Source organism: Scyliorhinus torazame, chromosome 9 (assembly GCF_047496885.1).
Source record: "Scyliorhinus torazame isolate Kashiwa2021f chromosome 9, sScyTor2.1, whole genome shotgun sequence".
In the NCBI taxonomy this organism is placed as follows: Eukaryota; Metazoa; Chordata; class Chondrichthyes; order Carcharhiniformes; family Scyliorhinidae; genus Scyliorhinus; species Scyliorhinus torazame.
In genome coordinates this window covers 10,058,156-10,078,035 of record NC_092715.1, presented here as the reverse complement: position 1 = coordinate 10,078,035, position 19,880 = coordinate 10,058,156, and the positions used below count along the sequence as shown (strand labels likewise).

The following is a 19,880-nucleotide window of genomic DNA, read 5'->3' as shown; positions in this document are numbered from 1 at the left end:
GCCCCGGGTGACTGTCTGTGCGGAGTCTGCACGTTCTCCCCGTGTGTGCGTGAGTTTCCTCCGGGTGCTCCGGTTTCCTCCCACAGTCCAAAGATGTACGGGTTAGGTGGATTGGCCATGCTAAATTGCCCTTAGTGACCAAAAAAAGGGTAGATGGGGTTACTGGGTTATGGGGATCGGGTGGAGGTATGGGCTTAAGTAGGGTGCTCTTTCCAAGGGCCAGTGCAGACTTGATGGGCCGAATGGCCTCCTTCTGCACTGTAAATTCGATGATGAATTCTATTCTATGATAGGTTGGGATTGTTCTCGCTGGAGTTGAGAAGAATGAGGGAGGATCTCATAGAGATTATAAAATTCTAACAGGACTGGACAGGGTAGATGCAGGGAAGATGTTACCAATGGTGGGTGTGTCCAGAACCAGGGGTCACAGTCTGAGGATTCAGGATAACCATTTCGGACAGAGATAAGGAGACATTTCTTCACCCAGAGAGCGGTGAGCCTGTGGAATTCATTACCTCAGGAAGTAGTTGATGCTAAAACATTGAATATATTCACGAGGCGGCTGGATAGAGCACTTGGGGAGAATGGGATCAAAGGCTATGGGGAGAAAGCAGGATTAGGCTATTGAGTTGGATGAACAGCCATGATGGTGATGAATGGCGGAGCAGGCTCGAAGGGCCAAAAGGCCGCCTCCTGCTCCTATCGTCTATGTATCTAAGTATCTGTGGCATTTCCCTATTCCCCATCACAAATTCTGCTTCCTCATGCCCCCACATTTGCCCTCGCTACCTAATTGAACTTTTACAGTTTGCCCTGATGTTTCTCACTGGCTTGCTTTCAGAGCTTTTTTCCCGTTGATCAGTTTCTTGAGCCTCGTTTTGCTGGATTCTAAATTGCTCTCAGCCCTTGAGCGTGACGCTTTCCTCTGGCAACCTTACTTCCTGGGACCGAATGTAACCTTTCACGTCCTTTGTTACCCACATTTGATTTACTCAGTCCGTGTGCAAATGCAGCAAGACCTGGACAATATCCAGGTTTGGGCTGACAAGTGGCAAGTTACATTCATGCCACACAAGTGCCCGGCAATGACCATGTCCTACAAGAGAGTATCTAACCATCACCCCATGACTGGCATTACCATCGCTGATTCCCCCACAATCAACATCCTGGGGGTTACCATTGATCAGAAACTGAACTGGACCCAGCCATATTAATACTGTGGCTACCAGGGCAGGTCAAAGGCTAGGGATCCTGCAGCGAGTAACTCATCTCCTGACCCCCCAAAGCCTGTCCACCATCGACAAGGCACAAGTCAGGAATGTGATGGAACACTCTCCACTTGCCTGGATGAGCGCAGCTCCAACAACACTCAAGAAGCTCAACACCATCCAGGACAAAGCAGCCCCACTTGATTGTTCCACCTTCCACAAACATTCAAACCCTCCACCACCGACGCACAGTGGCAGCCGTGTGTACCATCGACAAGACGCACTGCAGTATCTCACCAAGGTTCCTTAGATAGCACCTTCCAAACCCACAAAAACTATCGGCTAGAAGGATGAGAGCAGCAGATACCTGGGAACCCCATCACCTGGAGGTTCTCCTCCCAGTCACTCATAATAATAATCTTTATTAGTGTCACAAGTGGGCTTACATTAACACTGCAATGAAGTTACTGTGAAAATCCCCTAGTCGTCACATTCCGCCGCCTGTTTGGGTACATTGAGAGAGAATTCAGAATGTCCAATTCACCTAACAAGCAAGTGTTCCAGGACTTTCTGGGAGGAAACCGGAGCACCCGGAGGAAACCCACGCAGACACGGGGAGAACGTGCAGACTCCACACAGACAGTGACCCAAGCCGGAAATCGAACCTGTGTCCCTAGCGCTATGAAGCAACATTGTTAACCACTGTGCTGCTGTGTTGCCCCAAGTCCCCACCCTGACTTGGAAATATATCGCCATTCCTTCACTGTCAGCGTGTCAAAATCCTGGCACTCCCTCTCCAACTGCACTGTGGGGGTACCTACACTTCAGGGACTGCAGCAATTCAAAAGGGCAATTCACTACCACCTTCTGAAGGGCAACTAGGAAGATAGGAGTTAGGAGAAGATCAGAAACGAAGGGCTGTATCTGCTCCGCCATTCAATCAGACCATGTTTGATCTCTTCCTGGTCTCAAATCCACAACACTCCCGATGTGGTCTCACCAACACCCTATAGAATTGCAACAACACTTCTCTACTTTTATACTCCAGTCCTTTTGCAATAAGCACTAACATTCCATTTTAATTACACACCTTACCTGCATACCGCCCTTCTGCGATTCACAAAGAGAAACATCCAGACACATCTTGAATCTGCAATCACTGGCTGAACTAGCCATGCATGCATCACATGGAAGAATTTTAAAAACATTTCAAAGTCAACAGAACCGAATGAGAAGACTCCACGGATGCTGAAAGAAGCAAAGGTAGAAATTGTGGTGTCACTGATCAGAATCTTCCAGCCGTCCTCAGATACAGGGATGGTGCCAAAGGACTGGAGAATTGCAATTGTTATACCCTTGTGCAAAAAAAGGATATTACAAAAACCCAACAATTACAGACCAGTCAGTTTAACCTCAGCAATGGGAAAACCTTTCAAAATGATAAGCGGGATAAATGTAATAGTCATTTTCAAAATGTGGATTAATTCAGGAAAGCCTGAATGGATTTGTTCAAGGGAAAATCATATTGAACTAATCTGATTGAACTGATTCAGTGGCAGAGTGGATTGCTGAGGTTAAGTTGATCGATGTGATAAACGATGGGCGGAATTCTCCGCCCCCCCCCGCCAGGTCGGAGAATCGGCGCCGCGCCACGTGAATCGCGCAACGCCACCCCGACGCCGGGATGCAATTCTGCGGAGAATTGGCGCCCGCGCCGCCGGTCGGGGTATGCGCCGACTCTCTGGCCTGGGCCGGCGTGCCGATTCTCCAGCCCGGTTGGGCCGAGCGGCCTTCATCAAAAAGCCGAGTCCCGCCAGCGCCATTCTGACATCCTCTGAGCCAGCCGGACCTCGGCGTTGAAGGGTCCGGAGGCGGCCTGTGGGTGGGGAGGGGGGGGGGGGTCCGACCCCGGGGGGGGGCCTCCGTAGTGGCCTGGCCCGCGATTGGGGCCCACCGATCGGCGGGCCGGCCTCTCTGCCCCCCCCCGGCTTCCTTTACTCCGCGCCGGCTCCTGTAGCCCTGCGCCATTTGGCGTCGGGGCTGGCGCGGGGAAGAAGGCCACTGCGCGTGCGCTAGTTGGCGCCGGCCCAACTGCGCATGTGCGGACCCCACGGCGCCGGGTTCAGGCCGGGATCAGCAGCTGGGGAGGCGTGGGCGGTATAGGTGGTCTGATTAGCAAGTTTGCAGATGATACTAAGATTGGTGGAGTTGCAGATAGCGAGGAGGACTGTCAGAGAATACAGCAAAATATAGATAGATTGGAGAGTTGGGCAGAGAAATGGCAGATGGAGTTCAATCCAGGCAAATGCGAGGTGATGCATTTTGGAAGATCCAATTCAAGAGCGGACTATACGGTCAATGGAAGTGTTCTGGGGAAAATTGATGTACAGAGAGATCTGGGAGTTCAGGTCCATTGTACCCTGAAGGTGGCAACGCAGGTCGATAGAGTGGTCAAGAAGGCATACAGCATGCTTGCCTTCATCGGACGGGGTATTGAGTACAAGAGTCGGCAGGTCATGTTACAGTTGTATAGGACTTTGGTTCGGCCACATTTGGAATACTGCGTGCAGTTCTGGTCGCCACATTACCAGAAGGATGTGGATGCTTTAGAGAGGGTGCAGAGGAGGTTCACCAGGATGTTGCCTGGGATGGAGGGTGCTAGCTATGAAGAAAGGTTGAGTAGATTAGGATTGTTTTCGTTGGAAAGACGGAGGTTGAGGGGGGACCTGATTGAGGTCTACAAAATTATGAGAGGTATGGACAGGGTGGATAGCAACAAGCTTTTTCCAAGAGTGGGGGTGTTAATTACAAGGGGGCCACGATTTCAAGGTGAGAGGGGGAAAGTTTAAGGGAGATGTGCGTGGAAAGATTTCTACGCAGAGGGTGGTGGGTGCCTGGAACGCTTTGCCAGCGGAGGTGGTAGAGGCGGGCACGATAGCATCATTAAGATGCATCTAGACAGATATATGAACGGGCGGGGAACAGAGGGAAGTAGATCCTTGGAAAATAGGTGACAGGTTTAGATAAAGGATCTGGATCGGCGCAGGCTGGGAGGGCCGAAGGGCCTGTTCCTGTGCTGTAATTTTCTTTGTTCTTTCTTCTTTATTCTCCTGCTGATCTTGCAAAAGTAACTTAATCTAATTAACCAGTCTGCTCTAATCCATGCGGTGGGTGTGGTGCTCTGATCTGCCCCTGTCTCTCTGAGTGTCGCCTATGGAAAGAGAAAGAGCATGTGTGCCCTGTCCTTTTATATAGGTTGCCCCCTTGTGGTAGTGTCACCTCTGGGTGTCTTGACTGCCCATTGGTCGTGTCCTATTCTAAGTGTGCATTAGCTGTATGTTTGCATGTCATAATGTCTCTGGTGCTCCCTCTAGTGTTTACTTAGTTGTTGCAGTATCTACATTAACCCCTTGTGTATTTACAGTGACGCATGTCACCACAGGTTCCTCTTTGCACCATGGATTGTCTAAGACAGGTTATTGGGGCCACTGATACGAACTGCTTACTGAGCTGACTGTATTATTGCTGACCACACTTCTGTCTAATTCTGTTTGTCTCAAAAACATGGGCAAGTTAGCTAGCTTAAGTCCCATCATGCATTGTGGTCACTGCTTTTAGCAAAAGTTTGAATCCTTATTAATGCTATGTCCTAAAAATACATGTTTAATGGTTAATTCTGGATATACTTCCTATGATTATTCTCAATCCTTAATAAACTAACTTATTCTAGTGTTCTAGATCTTATTCTAGAACTATTCTAGTGTTATCCCAGCTATCAAGTTTTAAGGGATCTCATCTCAGGACATCCCCCCCTTCAGCACCTGGGGGGGGTCTCCCAGGCCATCGGATGGTCGGGCTCTGGGAAGGATAGTAACCTGGCACTTCTGCTGCCACCTGAGCACCTTGGTAGTGCCAGCCTGGCACCTTGGCTGTTTCACCCAGGAATCCTGGCTGCGCCATCCCAGCATTTCCAGGGTGCCTGGGTGGTATTGCCAGGCTGGAAGGGGCACTGCCAGTGACAAGTTGTCCGTGCCAGAAATCAAGCCCAGGGGTGCCCTGTCCTTAAAAGGTGGGGTTTGGGGGCTCAAGGACCCCCTAAGAGGTATGTTTGGGTAGTCAAAAAGCCGGGATAGGGTTGAGAGATCATGACACCATTTAAAAATGGCTCCCCGATCCCCTCCTGCAGTGGCGCTAAGCTAAGCTCCTAAGTGCAGTGATTGAGTTAAGGGCAGCCACAGTGAGGCTTTCGTCACTGAGGCCAAAAGAAAGGTTGTAGACGCCGGGAAACGCCCCGCTATTCACACCCAAAATGTTTTGGCCTCAATCTTATTGTAGTGAATTCCACAGGCTGATCACACTCTGTGATGAGATTTCTCCTCATCTCTGTCCCGAATCCTCAGACTGTGACCCCTGGGGCGGAATTCTCCGCAATCGGCGCGATGTCCGCCGACCGGCGCCAAAAATCAGTCCGGCATCGCGCCGCCCCAAAGGTACGGAATCCTCCGCATCTTGAGGGGCCGAGCCCTCACCTTGAGGGGCCGAGGCCTCACCCGCGCCGGACTGATTTCCTTCCCGCCAGCTGGCGCGGAAATGACTATGCCCTGCAACGCACGTGCGGGAGCGTCAGCGGCCGCTCACGTCATCCCCGCGCATGCGCAGTGGAGGGGGTCTCTTCCGGCTCCGCCATAGTGAAGACCATGGCGAAGGCGGAAGGAAAAGAGTGCCCCCACGGCACAGGCCCGCCCGTGGATCGGTGGGCCCTGATCGCGGGCCAGGCCACCGTGGGGGCACCCCCCGGGGCCAGATCGCCCCGCGCCCCCCCCCCAGGACCCCAGAGCCCGCCCGCGCCGCCTTGTCCCGCCGTTCGAAAGTGGTTCAATCCACGCCGGCTGGCGTGGGTTGACAGCAGTGGGACTTCGGCCCATCGCAGACCGGAGGATCACCGGGGGTGGGCCCGCCAACCGGCACGATTTCCGCCAACCGGCGCGGCACGATTCCCGCCCCCTCCGAATCTCCGGTGGCGGAGAATTCGGGACACGACGGGGGCGGGATTCACGCCGGCCCCCGGCGATTCTCCGACCCAGTGGGGGGTCGGAGAATCGCGCCCCTGGTTCTGGACACGCCCACCATCGGGAACATCCTTCCTGCATCTACCCTGTCCAGTCCTGTTAGAATTTTCTAGGTTTCTATGAGATCCCCCCGTCATTCTTCAAATCCTAACCAACTCAATCCCTTCTCATATGTTAGTCCCGCCATCCCTGGAATCAGTCTGGTAAACCTTCGCTGAACTCTCTCCACAGCAAGAACATCCTTCCTCAGATGAGGTCACCAAAACTGCCCACAATACTCCAGGTGTGACCTCTCCATGGCCCTGTATAATTGCAGTAACACATCCCAGCTCCTGTACCCGAAACCTCTCGCTATGCCTTCTCACTGCCTGCTGTACCTGTGCATGTTTACCTTCAGCATCTGGTGTATGAGGTGTCCTAATTCATGACCATTCAGATAATAATCTGCCTTCTGTTTTTGCTACAAAAGTGGATATGCAAATTCTACAGCATTTGTCATTTACTTTCCCACTCACTCAGCTTGTCCAAATCACACGGAGGATCTCTGCATCCTCCTCACAGCTCACCCTCCCACCCAACTTGGTGTTATCTGCAAACTTTGAGATATTACATTTACTACCTCCTCCAAATCATTGATATATATTGTGAATAGCTGGGGTCCCAGCACCGATCCCTGCGGTACCCCACTAGTCACTGCTGGGGTCCCAGCACCGATCCCTGCGGTACCCCACTAGTCACTGCTGGGGTCCCAGCACCGATCCCTGCGGTACCCCACTAGTCACTGCTGGGGTCCCAGCACCGATCCCTGCGGTACCCCACTAGTCACTGCTGGGGTCCCAGCACCGATCCTTGCAGTACCCCACTAGTCACTGCTGGGGTCCCAGCACCGATCCCTGCGGTACCCCACTGGTCACTGCTGGGGTCCCAGCACCGATCCCTGCGGTACCCCACTAGTCACTGCTGGGGTCCCAGCACCGATCCCTGCGGTACCCCACTCGTCACTGCTGGGGTCCCAGCACCGATCCCTGCGGTACCCCACTAGTCACTGCTGTGGTCCCAGCACCGATCCCTGCGGTACCCCCCCAGTCACTGCTGGGGCCCCAGCACCGATCCCTGCTGTACCCCACTAGTCACTGCTGGGGTCCCAGCACCGATCCCTGCGGTACCCCACTAGTCACTGCTGGGGTCCCAGCACCGATCCCTGCGGTACCCCACTAGTCACTGCTGGGGTCCCAGCACCGATCCTTGCAGTACCCCACTAGTCACTGCTGGGGTCCCAGCACCGATCCCTGCGGTACCCCACTGGTCACTGCTGGGGTCCCAGCACCGATCCCTGCGGTACCCCACTAGTCACTGCTGGGGTCCCAGCACCGATCCCAGCTGTACCCCACTAGTCATTGCTGGGGTCCCAGCACCGATCCCTGCGGTACCCCACTAGTCACTGCTGGGGTCCCAGCACCGATCCCTGCGGTACCCCACTAGTCACTGCTGGGGTCCCAGCACCAATCCCTGCTGTACCCCACTGGTCACTGCTGGGGTCCCAGCACCGATCCCTGCGGTACCCCACTAGTCACTGCTGGGGTCCCAGCACCGATCCCTGCGGTACCCCACTAGTCACTGGCTGCCAATTTGTAAAAAGACCCATTTAGTCCTACTTAATGCACTAATTCCATTGCTTCAGGATGAGAAAGACTCACCCTCCTGAACCTGTGACATACACTCTCCTGAATCACCGACCTGCTGTGGCTGAGGAAATCCACCTCGAGACAGTCTGGTCCAGGTTCTCTGTTGCGGAGAAAGTTGTGCCGCCGGTGGAGAATCGTGGTAGCTCCGTGCTGCCGCTAGGAGCTCCAACAATGAGCAATTCATGTCGTACAAATGGGCCAGCACGCAGGCCACATGCAGCTCCCCCGATTCCCGGCCCTGCAGGGGTTGGGATTCGAGTTCGGAGCCTGACAAGCTGAAGCAGCGTTCCACTCAGCACTGATTGTCATCCCAACCAAGATGGCTGCCAAAAGACCAGCACCACGGTTCCTCGATGCTGACATTGAACACATGCTGGCACCAGAACTCTTCAGTGTGGCGAGAGATCGGGAGCCCCTGAGCACCCCCCTCCCCCCCCCCCCCCCCAAGAAGCCCCAACGCACTATGAGAGGATGCCTTGGTACCTCGGGAAACTGCATATTAAAGTAAGACTAGCTGTCTCGCTTTAATATGCAGATTTGCCAAGAAGTGATCCTACTCTCAATGGACGGGATTTACATCGCATTAGATCATAGAATCATAGAATTTACAGTGCAGAATCTCCTGAGGCGTTGCGAGTCAGGTAGAAGTCCCCTGACTTCTATCGGCCAAACTGCGCCAGAGTAAAGTACTTTTCGGGCGCAGCGTGGCTGTTCGGGATCGTGCCCACTACCCCAGGTGTGGCCTCACCAAGACCCTCTACAATTGCAGTAAAACACCACTATTCCTATACTCCAATCCTCTCGCTATGATGACCAACATACCATTTGCCTTCTTCCCTGCCGGCTGTACCTACGCGCTTACTTTCAGCAACTGATGCACGAGGACAGCAAGGTCTCGCTGAGTATCCGCCTCTCTCAATTTACACCCATTCAAATAATAATCTGCTTCCTATTTTTGCCACCGAAGTGGATAAGCTCACATTTATCCACATTATACTGCAGGTGCCCACTCACTCAGCCTGTCCGAATCCCACTGAAGCATCTCTGCATCCTCCTCACAGCTCACCCTCCACCCAACTTTGTATCATCTACAAAACTGGAGACAATACATTTAGTTCCCTCGTCCAAATCATTCATATATAATGTGAACAGTTGGGGTCCGAGCACAGATCCCTGCGGTACCCCACTAGTCACTGCCTGCCAATCAGAAAAAGACCCATTTAGTCCAACCTTTTGCTTCCTGTCTGTTAACCAGCTTTTTATCAATCTCAAGACACTACCTGCAATTCCATGCACTTTATCTTTACATAGTAATCTGCTATGTGAGACTTTGTCGAAAGTCTAAATAAACCACATCCCCCAGTTCCCCCTAGTCAACTCTACGAGTTATATCTTTAAAGAATTGTAGTAGATTTTTCAACCATGATTTCCCAGTGATTCCTGAATGCTGTGCTATGAAATCCTTGATAATGGACTCTAGCAACTTCCCTACTCCCGACGTAAGGCTCACTGGCCATAGTTCCCTGCTTTCTCTCTTGCTCCCTCTTTGAATAGCGGGGTTACATTAGCTACCTTCCAATCTGTAGGAACCATTCCAGAGTCAAAGGAATTTTGGAAAGTGACCACTATTGGATGTACTATTTCTAGAGCCACTTCCTTAAGTATTCTGGGATAAAGATTATCTGGCCCTGGAGATTTATCCGCCTTCAATCCCATTAATTTCAGCAAAACCATTTCTTTACTAATACTAATTTCCTTCAGCCCCTCACTCAAACTTTTATTTCTCAGAACTTCCGGTACATTATTCATGTCTTCCTTGATGAAGACGGAAGCAAAATACGAATTATCCAAAAGCAAAATATTGCAAAAGCAGGAAATATGAAATAAAAACATAAAAGGCTGGAAATATTCAGTAAGCCTGGCAGCATCTGTAGAGGGTAAGCAAAGAGTTAACGGAAAATGTGAACTTCTGCTTTCTCTCTGCAGATCTTCCTGAGTATTCCCTGCATTTTTGTTGTTCCTTTAGTGAAGAAATTTGCAATTGGTTAAAGAACCCTCAGTTCACTTTCAAAATGATGTGGGAAAGTGGAGCATTGCAAGGACAGGTGAAGCAACCTGTGATGAGAGAAGGGCGTAGGGCGTTGAAGGCAGATGACCGTGTGATGATATACCTCAGAATAGCTCCTACTGGGGTTATCCAAGCCTACATTACAACCTATTGCTTTTAAATGCTGCTTCCTCAATCACCTATTTAAAGAGCCCTTCACCACTATCACTAGAAAACTCCAACATTATCATTTATGCCTTTGTTTCCAGTACCTGCCAATCTGGGGTAATAAATTGTACTGCAAAGGACTGCAGCAAGATCTGTGTCACCTATGGAGAGTCACACTATGTTCTCTATGATGACATTTGGTTGGAATACGAAAGCAACTACTGTGACATCCTGCTAACTGAAGTAAGTATCTCCCAGCTTCTCACTGTGTTACCGTCAATGTTTTTCTTCCAGTGACCAGCCAAAGAATTACACACCGGTAATTGAGACCAAGACGTGGATTTCCACTTCTCTGGCTGGTGTACAGAGTTCTGAACTTCCCCGGCTCACCAAATTAGCGTCTGGAAAAAGTACCCAACTAGTTAGATCTTTGTTCCAGCGAGGTTTGGAGTCCCAATTGTATGCCTGCCATGACAGAAACATTTTGGAGGCAGCCAGATAGGCTGATTAAAGGCCCACCTTGGTGCTCATCCCAGTTGTTTCACTTAATATTAGGCCATTAATGACTCACTTCTCATACTCCCACCCACTCCACATCCTCCCTCCATGACAAATCATGCCAACCCATGACCCTCAACCCACCCCAATGGCTTCATAGACTCCCTGCAAATATATACTCCACATTTATCCCTCTGGACTCTCCTATTGCCTCTACATCCAACTTAGCACCAACACATGATCCCAACCTACAACCCTTTAACCTTTACACCCTTCCTGCCAACTTACCCAGAACCCACCATGGGATGGCCGTAGCTCGGGAGCCATGCTGAGATGATATAAAACTCTTGGGTGGGATTCTCCGTCCCGCCAGCCCCCGTTTTCCGGCGGCCCGCACCACCTCGGCAGCGGGATTCTCCATTCGCGCAGTTGTTCAATGGGTGCCCCCCCCCCCGCCGCCATTATGACCACCCCCAGGCCGTCGGGAAACCCGTGGGTGTGAGTGCACTGCCTGTGATGCGGAGGATCCACCAATGGAGAATCCACCACCTGAAGTTTTATTTTAGATTTCACCATGTAGAAATAGACTCTCATTACTAAAAGCTGATTCAATAGATTTATATCCCTCAAGTACTTGATCCCTTAAAAAAACCTTAACAACCATTAGCATTCATAACCCCACATCAAAGACAGCTGATCCCTTAACCTCGTGGAGCTATCAATCAAATTGTGAATTTACCCCCTCTCTGATAGGTTGTGGAAACTGCCAAACAGTTGTAATACTTTAATGACAGCATCTGGGGTTATGTCAACAAACAGATATTGAAACTGCAAGCCCCATCATTTTATTTCAGCCCAGACACAGCAGATAGTATTTTTCCTCATTCAACATTTAACGGGTCGGGGCTTTGACTGTGTAGACAGTTCAACAAACCTTATTCACTTTTTTCCAGCATTTAGCTCCACCCTTCCAAAATCGTAAGTCATGCACGACGGGAAACTGACCCCACTCCAACGAAAATGTGGGGGGGGGGATTTTCTGCTTCTGTTTTCGAGGGGGTGGGAATGGTGGAGGGGGTCCAAGAATTGTGCACGAGCCCCAAAACGGACTTTACACCAATAGTATTTCCCATGGTGATTGTCTCGACACTCTGCCAAAGGGGTCATGGGAATCCTGACTCCAGGGGTCAGGCTCACTATTTGCATGAATTTAACTGTCACTATCAGAATAGTTGACTTCTGGAGGTGAACAGTTGGCTATTCAATTCCAGTTTCCTGGGGTTTGGCAGAGAAATTCCAGTTCTGTTTTCAGCTGAGACTCTTTTACTGCTGGGATTGTCCGAGGGAGAGCTTTCTGAGATATTCCTGCAAAGGAAGGGTATTTTGCTTTAGTCAGGGCGGTGCTTCTGATACTGTGTCACACGCATTCAGTGTGGAAAACTTACTGCTGCTTAGCCTTACAGCACACGCAGACAGACTGACAGACACAGGCAGTCACTGGGGTAACTCTCTCAGTTAGCGTAGCCCCTTCTTTGTATATTCCAAGAGGAAGCCAGAATACACGAGCCCATCTGGGCAATTAAACGCGGAGAGCTGGATTCTCCGTCGGTGGGATCCTTCACTTCGCCGGCAGCGCACTCACACCCGCGGATTTCCCGACGGCGTAGGAGTGCCCACAATGGGAAACCCCATTGGCCGGCCGCTGGGTCGGAGGGTCTCGCTGCTGGTGGGGGCGCGCCGCACCGGAAAACGGGTGTGGCAGGGCGGAGAATCCTGTCCAAGGCCTTTCGGGTGAGATAGCCATCATGGTTAGTTTATTGGAAATAGTAATCACACTTTGGAAGCTTTTAACAGCTTTTAGACGAAGGACAGCACAGGGGTTAAAACTGCTGCCTCACAGTGTCAGGGACCCGGGTTCAATTCGGACCTTGAATGGCTGTCTGCCTGGAGACTTTGCCCCACGGGCAAAGACTTTCACCACCATGTGGAATTGCGGATAGCGATGAGGACTGTCAGAGGATACAGCAGGATTTAGATTGCTTGGAGACTTGGGCGGAGAGATGGCAGATGGAGTTTAATCTGGAAAAATGCAAGGTATTGCATTTTGGAAGGTCTAATACAGGTAGGATATATGCAGTTTAGAGGAGATGTACGAGGCAAGTTTTTTACACAGAGGGTAGTGGGTGCCTGGAACTCACTGCCGGAGGAGGTGGTGGAAGCAGGGATGATAGTGACATTTAAGGGGCATCTTGACAAATACATGAATAGGATGGGAATAGAGGGGTACGTACCCTCGAAGTGTAGAAGCTTTTAGTTTAGACGGGCAGCATGGTCGGCACGGGCTTGAAGGGCCGAAGGGCCTGTTCCTGTGCTGTACTTTTCTTTGTTCTTTGTTCTTTTGTTCTAAACGCCATTTGCCATTTCTCTGCCCAAGTCTCCAACCTAGCTCTGTCCTGCTGTATCCTCTGACAATCCTCAACACTATCTGCCACTATTTGCCACTCCACCAACCTTGGTGTCATCCGCTAACTTACTAATCAGACCAGCTACATTTTCCTCCAAATTCTGTATCCATCTTACCCCCTCACCTCTGATCCCGTGTGACTTCATCTTTTGTACCAGTCTGCCATGAGGCACCTTGTCAAAGGCTTTACTGAAGTCCATGTAAACAACATCCACCGCCTTCTCCTCATCAATCATCTTTGTCACCTCCTCAAAAAACTCGATCAAGTTAGTGAGGCACGACCTCCCCTTTACAAAACCATACGGTCTATCGCTAATGAGTCCATTTGTTTCCAAATGGTTATAAATCCTGTCCCTGAGAATTCTCTCCAATAATTTACCGACTACCGACGTGAGGCTCACCGGCCTATAGTTTCCATGATTATCCCTGCTGCCTTTCTTAAACAGCGGTACCACATTAGCTATTCTCCAGTCCTCTGGGATCTCATCTGTAGCCAATGAGGATACAAAGATGTCAGTCAAGGCCCCAGCCCCAGCAATTTCCTCCCTTGCTTCCCTCAGTATTCTGGGGTAAATCCCATCCGGCCCAGGAGACTTATCTACCTTCATGTCTTTTAAAGGACCCAATATCGCCTCCTTTTCGAAGTCAACATGACCCAGACTCTCCACACACCCGACCCAAGAATCATCTTCCACAAAGTCCCTTTCTTTAGTGAACACTGATGCAAAGTATTCATTTAGTACCTTCCCTATTTCCTCTGCCTCAACACATAGATTCCTCCCACTGTCTTTAACTGGCCCAATCCTTTCCCTGGCCACCCTCTTCCTTTTTAAAATATGAATAAAAAGCTTCGGGATTCACCTTAATGCTACTTGCCAAGGACGTTTCATGACCCCCTCCTCACCCTCCTAATTTCCCGCTTCAGTACCTTCCTACTTTTTTTATACTCCTCTAGGGTTTCGACTGTCCCCACCATTCTGGACGGTACAAAAGACTCTGTTTTTCTTTTTGACGAGGTTCACAATATCCCTCGTTATCCAAGGCTCCCTAAATTTCCCATACTCTCAGGAACCTGACTTTCCTGAATCCTAATCAAAAGTCGCTTGAAAGACTCCCACATGTCCGATGTTGATTTACCCTCCAACAGCCGCACCCAATCCAGATTCTTCAATTCCTGTCCAATGTTATCGTAATTTTCCTTTTCCCAGTTTAGCACCTTAACGCGAGATTTACCCTCATCCGTGTTATCGTAATTTGCCTTTCCCCAGTTTAGCACCTTAACGCGAGATTTACCCTCATCCGTGTCCAAAAGTACCCTAAAACTTACAGAATCACGTCTGATCCCAAGGTGTTGTGACTGGGGGCAGGGGCGGGCGAAACTGACTTTGCCTGCGGCGCATGTGCGGGAGCCGGGGTCCTGGGGGGGGGGCGCGGGGCCTGGCCTGCGATCGGGGCCCACCGATCCGCGGGCGGGCCTGTGCCGTGGGGGCACTCTTTCCCTTCCGCCTTCGCCATGGTCTCCACCATGGCGGAGGCGGAAGAGACCCCCTCATCGCCAGGCGACAGTGCAAGACAAAAGACAAGACGCATGGTTTGCTCGCTGGTGGGGGGTGTCACACATGGCATAGAGACATTGCTATTTACTGCGGGCTCACTTGGTTCTCTGATGCCAACCTCCGCCTCGACGACTGCCCACTCTCCAGTCCCGGTGAACAGGTTCAACACCCTCTGCTCTGCAATGGTCAGGTCCAGGACGCCCCCTCCGTTCTTTTCTCTCTCCCAGTGGTTGTGGGCTGCCTTCTCCTGGGAGGACAGATAATGCACAGTGTGGACACTCCGACGCGGATGGCACAGTGGGTCTGCGGTTGATGGCCTGTGTGGGACGGGGTTTGGGGCCTGGGACACGGCGGTGGTCACTCACCCTGGCTGCTCTGAGGAGGTTGTGCAGCTTCTTTCTGCACCGCTGGCCAGCCCTGGCGGTGGGGCCCACAGCGCGAAAGTCCTCTGCCACCTGCTCCCAGGACCGGTTTACATCCACAGGTGGCAGCCTCCTTCCCAACTTAAAATCGGTGTCGCGCCTCTCCTCCACAGCATCTCCAGCCTGGCATCAGCGAACCCCGATGCTGCTCTTCGGGGTGCCACTTTCTTGGCTGGAATGAGAGTGTGTGGGGTGGGGAGTGTTTCTCTGCTGCTGCATATTACCCCGCGTGCCAGCCCTGTCCCTGGCAAATCAGACGCCAGCGTTTGTTGGAATTGCCACAATTCCACGTGGCAGTGGTGTTAATGCATCGTGATGTCCGGAATCGTCGCAGGTCTGGCACTGCTTTCGGGGCAGTCGAATGAGTCGCAGGGGCGGGATTCTCCGACCCCCCGCCGGGTCGGAGTATCGCCGGGGGCTGGCGTGAATCCCGCCCCCGCCGGTTGCCGAATTCTCCGGCAGCGGATATTCGGCGGGGGCGGGAATCGCGCCGGTTGGCGGGCCCCCCCCCGCGCGATTCTCCGGCCCAGATGGGCCGAAGCCCCGCTGCTGGGATGCCTGTCCCGCCGGCGTGGATTAAACCACCTCTCTTACCGGCGGGACAAGGCGGCGCAGGCGGGCTCCGGGGTCCTGGGGGGGGGCGCGGGGCCTGGCCTGCGATCGGGGCCCACCAAGCCGCGGGCGGGCCTGTGCCGTGGGGGCACTCTTTCCCTTCCGCCTTCGCCAAGGTCTCCACCATGGGGGAGGCGGAAGAGATGGCGGCGCCCACTGGGCAGAGCCAGCAGGCAGGGGCGGCGAACCTGTTGTACAGGTCCTACCGTACATCACCTAATACAGGTTCAACAGTGGTTTACCACACCCCTGACCCCCACTGAATACATTTCTTACCCAAGCACTCTATTTTCCTCCCAATTCTTTGTGCACCTTGTTTTACATCTTTAGTGTTTCCTAGGTTCCTGGGCCATTGCCAAGTTAGATAAAACCTCCTTATTTGCTCTAGCAAACTGCCCTGTAAGGGCACCTGTCCTGGCTCTGTTCAGCTGCAAACCTTTCACGCCTCCCGTGTCTATCCCTGTGCCCACCCCCTCCATCTTGGAGAGCAGCTGCCGCTCTTGATATTGCTCCTGTTGTTTCCATACTTCCGGAGGAAAACTGGCCTCTTAAAATAACTTTTTGCATTGATTTTTAATTACATTCTACTCTTCTCTTTTGTTTTGCTAGTCAATCCCACATGTCACTCAGGTTCCCTTCAGAGTTCAAGTGAAAAATGCTGCATGCACTCATTTTGGAAATATCATCTGCAAAAAGAATGTTAACATCACAGTTGGCGATGTTTCCTTAATACTCGATAACATGGATGCGGTAAGGAAAATCTATACAAATAGAAAGAAAGGAAATGTTTATGCTGTAAATCTGAACTTAAAATAGGGAACAGTAGCGCTATGCATCCGATCCACCAGCATTTGTGGGGTAAAAACAGGATACGGTAATATCTCAAGTGTGTGGGGCAGCACAGTTGCGCAGTGGTTAGCACTGCTGCCTCACGGCACCGAGGTCCCTGGTTCGATCCCGGCTCTGGGTCACTGTCCGTGTGGAGTTTGCACGTTCTCCCCCGTGTTTGCGTGGGTTTCGCCCCAGAGATGTGCAGGGTAGGTGGATTGGCCAGGCTAAATTGCCCCTTAATTGCAAAAAAATGAATTGGGCACTCTTAATTTTTCTTTAAATATCTCAAGTGTGAACTTTTCTTCAGAAATAGACACTGGAAGGTAAATGAACCCTTTCGTAGAAGGAACAAATTAAAAGGCAGATGAATATCAGGAGGCTGACTGGATGAAGAGACTTGGAAGCTGGAAAACAGAAAAATCTCTCCTGCTAGCTCCAGCCCTATCCCTCTATTCCAAATGCTGGTGAAACGTCCTTGCATTCCTCACTCTGTCTCTATGAAAATTGGTGAAATAGCTCTCCTTTCAGGCTCTTTCCATTCCTATTCAAAGAAGTAGAGTTGCAAGTTTGTTTAGAGAAAGATTGGTTGACTCAGTAAGCCCAATAGCGAGGTGCACCTAAAGGGAGTCTAGGTGAGAGATGGGCTACAATTGATGATTGTTGGGGGGCAGCATGGTGGGGCAGTGGTTAGCACTCACGGCGCCGAGGACCCGGGTTCGATCCCCGGGTCATTGTCTGTGTGGAGTTTGCACCATCTCCCCATGTTTGCATGGGTCTCACCCCCACAACCTGAAGATGTGCAGGGTAGAAGGATTTGCCATGCTAAACTGCCCCTTAATTGGAAAAACGCAAAAAACATGCTGATTGTTATTTATTGATCGTTGATTATCCAGCTGGTGCATCTTTCGAGCGCTCAGAGCATGGACTCCCTTCAAGTACCCTGTTGTTTCTATAAATGGCAGCTGAATGTGGCTAAAACAGTATAGAAATGTCCCTTTACCTTCCGTCTGGGCCCATTTTGCCATCCTGAAATTGTTCCTTAGGCCTCATTAACATTCCTGTAGCAAGATGAGTTTTGCTGAAGAAGAGTAGGATTCCTGCTCGCTTATGAACCGTGTATTGCAGGAATTTGGCAGGCCCTAAACTTGACTGAGTGGCAACTCGGGTGGGAAAGGCTGGGTGTCGCCAGCCAGCTGCTCTGCCGCTTTCCCCGCCATATTTATTGACAGGATACGGCCTGGGCATAATCCTCAGCCCGTTCCCCCCTCCCCATTTCCCAGTGGATTTTGATTTGCCAGTTGTACGTCCTGAGGGACATGTCATATTCACGGTGGCATGCCCTCATGTGAATGGACCGTCCAAATACAGGAATTATACTTACATGAATGTAAATTAAAATCAGGATCCCCATTACATCATTGGCGGGGGCAGGGACAGTCGAGCGGGGAAATCCCACCAGCGTAAAAGCCATTTTGGGACTCCCGCTTGATTATCTGCCCTTTTCCACCATTCCCACTCGCCGAACACAGGGGTGGAAACACTCCCCCTCTGGGAAGGCCTGGCAGCATCTGTGACAAGAGAAACAGGGGTAACCTTTTCAATTCAATATAGCTCTTCTTCAGAATTGAAGGAAGATAAACATCTGATGCATTTTATGGTGTTGAGAGTGGGAAGGCAGTGAAAAGTAAAAGAAAAGTCTGGGGTAGAGTAGCGGGCAAGAAAGATTAAATGACAAAGACATAATGGAACAAAAGACAAAGCAAATTGTCAGAATGCACCCAAGCATTTATCCACATTGAGTGTACATGCCAGAGTAATGGACATTATCATATGTTTTTCTGCCACAGATAATGTCCCACTTTGAACAGCCAAACTATCCATTCCGAATATCTTATATTGGCTTCTATGTTATCATAGAAACTGCAGTAGGCCTGACAGTATATTGGGATTTACACATGCAGGTCTTGATTCAGATTAAAGACCATCTCATGGTGAGTTGCAAACGTTCTTTTAATTCTTTTCATGAAACTGTGCTTATTTTAGTTCAGTTTTTCTTAGCTCAAGGTGGTAATAGGGTAGATGTGGGCACAGAGTACCAAATGTGCCTGACCGCCAGGCCTTGTGTTGCTGCCCCTGATCAGCTGGCTGACTGAAACTGGCAGCCTGTGTGGGAATAGAATATTGGACAGGATGTTTCCAGCTCGGACCGAAGAAACACACCCCGACGTTGGGGAAGGCTTGGAGAAGAATGGAGGGTTGTTGGAGGGTTCTGCGATCCTTGCAGGTGAGTCTGGGGCACTGGAGGCCTAAGCATGCCTTTAGAAACTGAAGACAATCTCCTTTGCACCCGAGCCTCCTGATCACAGATCTGTGCAGAAGGGAGGCTATTTGGCCCATTGCATCTGCATCGGCTCTCCGAGCGAGCTCAATGACCTTCTGCCATTCCCCTGTCCTATTCCCCTGCACATGTTTCTGTTCAAGAAAACACCTTGTGTCCTCTTGAATGCCACAATTAAACTTACCTGCACTGCACTTCCAAGCAGTGTTAATCTAAAAAAAAATATTCTTTCCATTAGTTGAACCTCACTCAAGCGACTGGTTCAATTAAGGATTCGGCTCTGTTGACCATTTCAGGGCCTACTGTCTATATTTAAAGGTCTCTGCCAGTTCCTGATTTGTAGTCTTACAATATCTGTTCACAGGCCAAGCCTTTGTGGGAATGTATCCTGGCTGCCACGTGCACAGAGTTAATATCACCCCATTTATTTTTCCTTAAACAAAGGCTGCTGGACTTCCTCAATTTCCTTGCCTCGGCCAGTATGAAGCTTCAATTCTTGTTTCTCCTCTAGATTCAACTATTTCAGTGTTGTGACTGGCATCCCGTTCTCGACCACGAGTAAGCTTCCAGTCATTTTGGGTAGCATGGTAGCATTGTGGTTAGCACAATTGCTTCACAGCTCCAGGGTCCCAGGTTCGATTCCGGCTTGGGTCACTGTCTGTGCGGAGTCTGCACATCCTCCCCGTGTCTGCGTGGGTTTCCTCCGGGTGCTCCGGTTTCCTCCCACAGTCCAAAGATGTGCAGGTTAGGTGGATTGGCCGTGATAAATTGCCCTTAGTGTCCAAAATTGCCCTTAGTGTTGGGTGGAGTTACTGGGTTATGGGGATAGGGTGGAGGTGTTGACCTTGGGTAGGGTGCTCTTTCCAAGAGCCGGTGCAGACTCGATGGGCCGAATGGCCTCCTTCTGCACTGTAAATTCTATGATAATCTAAAGCTCTGTTCACCATTACCTATTCACCAAATCTCTCTCCCCATCAGCTGT

At 50.8% G+C, this 19,880-nt stretch overlaps 1 protein-coding gene across 1 annotated transcript in view; it reads left to right on the top strand.

Moving 5' to 3' along the window:
* Positions 1-19,880, top strand: part of LOC140429947 (uncharacterized) — a 470,344-nt gene that overhangs the window by 296,991 nt on the left and 153,473 nt on the right. Inside the window, exons 24-26 of the mRNA XM_072517537.1 lie at positions 10,279-10,420; positions 16,339-16,479; positions 18,408-18,551. Coding sequence (XP_072373638.1) covers positions 10,279-10,420; positions 16,339-16,479; positions 18,408-18,551 — 427 coding nt within the window. The remainder of the gene's footprint in view (positions 1-10,278; positions 10,421-16,338; positions 16,480-18,407; positions 18,552-19,880) is intronic.